The following is a 3,894-nucleotide window of genomic DNA, read 5'->3' on the forward strand; positions in this document are numbered from 1 at the left end:
GCCTTTTTGTGCACCAGTTCGAAATGACTGACAGACAGGCATGTGGTGCCGAGGGTGGGGCTCGGGTATGTAAGTTGACCCTCTCCACAGAGTGAGGGAGAAAGACGACAAAGTAACAAAAACCCTGAAAGTTTACACAACAACAACAAAAAAAAGAATAATTAAACTTACATGGTTTGTACAACTAAGTGACAGTGAAAAGAAGGTTTTCAGATTGCTCTCTCTCTCTCTCTCATACGAGACCCATGTGCCCAGCCTCGCAAACTGTGTTTCTAGAGCGGAACTCGGCCCAGTTCTTACTCAGCGTTATACAACCACTCACACACATTCTGTCTCTACTTAGGTCAGCACTGTGCTTGCCAGAGGGAGCCGACCCAGCAGCCAACTCCAGCCTCCCAGCCTCTACCACACCCAGCCCACAAACACATAGGCGGCAGGAGGGGCAGAGCGGACTTCACCGAGTCAGGAACTTTACAAAGATCTGCTAAATTACACCGACTTGACTAAACGACTCAGCCTGCAGGCACAGACAATATTTTGCTTCACCTATACAGCACATCTTTGTTAATTCATAAAGGCGTGGAGCAAATAATGTTGGGCTTTATTTGGTCCATGCCCAGATGTGCTCTCATTATACTGACAAGCTTGGAGAACTATAGTAGCACGAGAGCAATAGCAAAAGCAAGGCCCAAAACGGTCCTCTAGTTTAAATTCATCTGGAAATCGCTAGTGAATATTTGAATGTTATTAGACCTGGGTCATACTCTACGTCCTTCCCTATTTTGATACCAGCAGTGTCTGTCCAGCTGAGGAAGCCACACACAGGATTTTTTTTTAACATCACGTATATGGATGTGTCTCCTGAGGTTCAGTTATCTTGCCAGAAGGATTCCAAATGCATCACAAAAACAGATAAGCGTCTAGAGGCTTTTGTTGGAGGCCGGGCACATACTTCCTGTTTGACCCCAACCCCCACTTTCCTCTCAAAAAAGGGAAAGAACAAAAGTGGGGGAAACATTTAACCGGATAATATCGCAAAAAGAATGAGAACACTTCTCCAAAACTGGCCTTTATTCATCAAAAGACAAAAAGAAAGGGGGCTAGCACATAGTTGTGGAAGGATGTCATTCCTTCAGAATTCAAAATACAGATATTGTTGACAGAGTATAAAAACATGCATGGCTTATAGGGTAAAATGAAAGAAAGTTGAGAGAAAAAAAATAAATACTAAATCTTTAAATACTAGTAGCTTTAAAATACCGACTGTTTACCTCAAACATTAATAATGTGAAGCCAATAAGGTATTCTGTCAGAATATGACTATATAAATACTTAGTATAAATACATTCACCTCTTTATTTTAATACTTTCTGACATATGTATTTACACTGATATTCTGATATATTCCTAACAGTAAAATGTAGTTCTGTAGTTGCACATCCACATAAATACTGTGGGTCATCAACCCTGTGCTTGTACACTGAATATCGTGTGTACTTTTCATCATATAATAAACTATATGGAGCAACAAAGAGATCCCATTTCATGGCGCATTTCTGACAGGCAGACATGATATAATCAAATCAAATCATATAGACTTATTGTGTTGGATATACAGCTAAAGAACCATAGTTTTCTTAATGTACAACATTACATACCCTCAATAAAACACGCTATATGCACACACTTCTCATATGATGATATGTAATTGCTGATCTGACTTATAATGCCTCATCTGACCTATCAACACATCTCAGCTGAAATGACGTCACATTACCAGCTGTGTCAAAACAGATTAGTATACATCACAGTCAATATAAACAAAAACATGCGCCCGTATGGCAGAGATGTACTCCCTAAAATGAAAACACAAACACATATACAAGCACACAAACGCATGTGCACACACGCGCGCACACACACACACACACACACACACACACACACACACACACACACAGATACAGAAAAATGCTACTCATCTGCTCTGCAGTGTAAACAAGGCACTTAGTGTTTCCATTCCTCTCGAGTATGGTCCATAGCTCTGAAGCCCCTGACCCCCCCCCCCCGCCCCCGGCCCCCATGCAGGTCAGATCTCCGTCAGCATCAGGGAGAATGCGCCCCTGTCCTCCTTTAAGTCCATCTGGAATGTGTCTTCGTTGGAGTACTGCTGCACTATGTTGTCGTCCATGTTTACTACAATCCTGAAGACACAATGGCGAGATGTTTTGGTTACTGAATGAATTTAATGAATGAATTTATTAATTTAAACCGCTTAACTTTTACATTTGAACATCTTTATTTCACATTTTTCCAGACATTGTCCATCTTACCCTTTTTTGCATTTCTTGTAAACCTTTGATACTTTTTCCACCGGCAGATCGAATTTGTCTGAAATCTGTAAAAACAAAATTCAGAATTTTAAGAAATACACTTTATGTAAGATTTACAAGGTTGACTATACCCTTGTCTAAAGAGAAAGCACAGATAGACTGGAACATTCCACTCTATAGGAAGAGAACATGGGGTATAGTAGCTTCCGTTCATAGGCAAACAGGAAGCTATTCTTTCTGTCTGTTAGATAGGGGGCACTTGAACCATATACAGAACACACATTTGTAAAAAGAGGCCTGCTAGTTAACAAAAACATACTATAATGAACATATCTTGTACCTCTTACAAATATCATGGCAATATTACTGGTGTTTACCAAAGCTGCTGTGGAAAACACACAAATGCACAGAAACAGAACGTAATGCTTGATTCTACATGCATGCAAGCACACACACACACACACACACATGCACACACTCACACACACGCACACTCACACACACGCACACATGCACACACAAAGAAGAAGAAGAACAATATGTCCATACATTTTGACATGTCCTTACACAGAAAAAAAAGCAAAGGCACTAATGTCAGGGGAGGTGTATGGACACATACTGTTTCTGGCAGTGGCGGCCTATAATGATGTATGTCTGCCAATCACAGCACAGCCTGCAGCAGGCTACACAACATACCCATGCACTAACACACAGACAATCACCAGCCCACGCATTGACAGCTTGGCTGTCTGTCAGAAAAAAAGTTGGTGCTTGAGCATTGCTTCAAAACCAGGAAACACACCAATATAAAGTAACACAGACACACAGACACACACACACACACACAGAGGCAGGCGTATAACATGCTGCGTGTCTGTCTGGCAGCAGTGCGATATGGCGGCGCGTGTTGTCCACTTACTGCTTGCAGCAGGCCGAACAGAGTGGGCGTCTGCAGCAACACGGCATCAAACACCTCGTCTGTCTCCTGACGCACGTACAGCAGGACTGCAGGGGAGACACACACACATCAGTACCAGCAGGAACAAACACACACACACACACACACACACACACACACACACACACACACCATCATAGAATTGCATAGCACATACACAGAGACACACATATACACATCAGCACCAGCAGGAACAAATACAAACACACACACACACACACACACTTTCACACACAAGCATTTAGCCCCATGATCATCATAGCACAGCACTCACATAGACACGTGATAACACACATGCGTACACACCTCATCAAGATCTTTAGATAATAGCTCAGCACACAGAAAAAAGCATCCTCTCATTTTGTATGTCCCACACTATAACGCTGTCATATTCATAGGACAGAGATTGTTGCTAAGAGGAACTGTTCCTCTGGAGCACGAAAAAAGAAAGTAGAGTAGAAAAAAGTATTTAGTATTTAGTGGGAGGCTAATGATACCTTCTGATTCACTACACATTCTGATGTTTTTCTGTGTGTTTGCTTCTTCCATATGTGTGTGTGTGTGTGTGTGTGTGTGTGTGTGTGTGTGTGAGTGTGAGAGAGA

At 41.9% G+C, this 3,894-nt stretch overlaps 1 protein-coding gene across 2 annotated transcripts in view; it reads right to left on the reverse strand.

The window, feature by feature from the left end:
• Positions 1-1,044: 1,044 nt before the first annotated feature.
• The window catches only part of LOC121711406 (grainyhead-like protein 1 homolog), a 12,424-nt gene continuing 9,574 nt past the window's right edge, over positions 1,045-3,894 (reverse strand). For both annotated transcript variants that reach the window (XM_042094991.1, XM_042094992.1), the window contains exons 13-15: positions 3,253-3,338; positions 2,334-2,398; positions 1,045-2,204 (exon numbers count right to left, since the gene is read on the reverse strand). In XM_042094991.1, the coding sequence (XP_041950925.1) occupies positions 2,090-2,204; positions 2,334-2,398; positions 3,253-3,338 (266 nt within the window). In that variant the 3' untranslated portion in view covers positions 1,045-2,089. The remainder of the gene's footprint in view (positions 2,205-2,333; positions 2,399-3,252; positions 3,339-3,894) is intronic.

This window comes from Alosa sapidissima, chromosome 6 (assembly GCF_018492685.1).
Source record: "Alosa sapidissima isolate fAloSap1 chromosome 6, fAloSap1.pri, whole genome shotgun sequence".
NCBI classification, from domain to species: Eukaryota; Metazoa; Chordata; class Actinopteri; order Clupeiformes; family Clupeidae; genus Alosa; species Alosa sapidissima.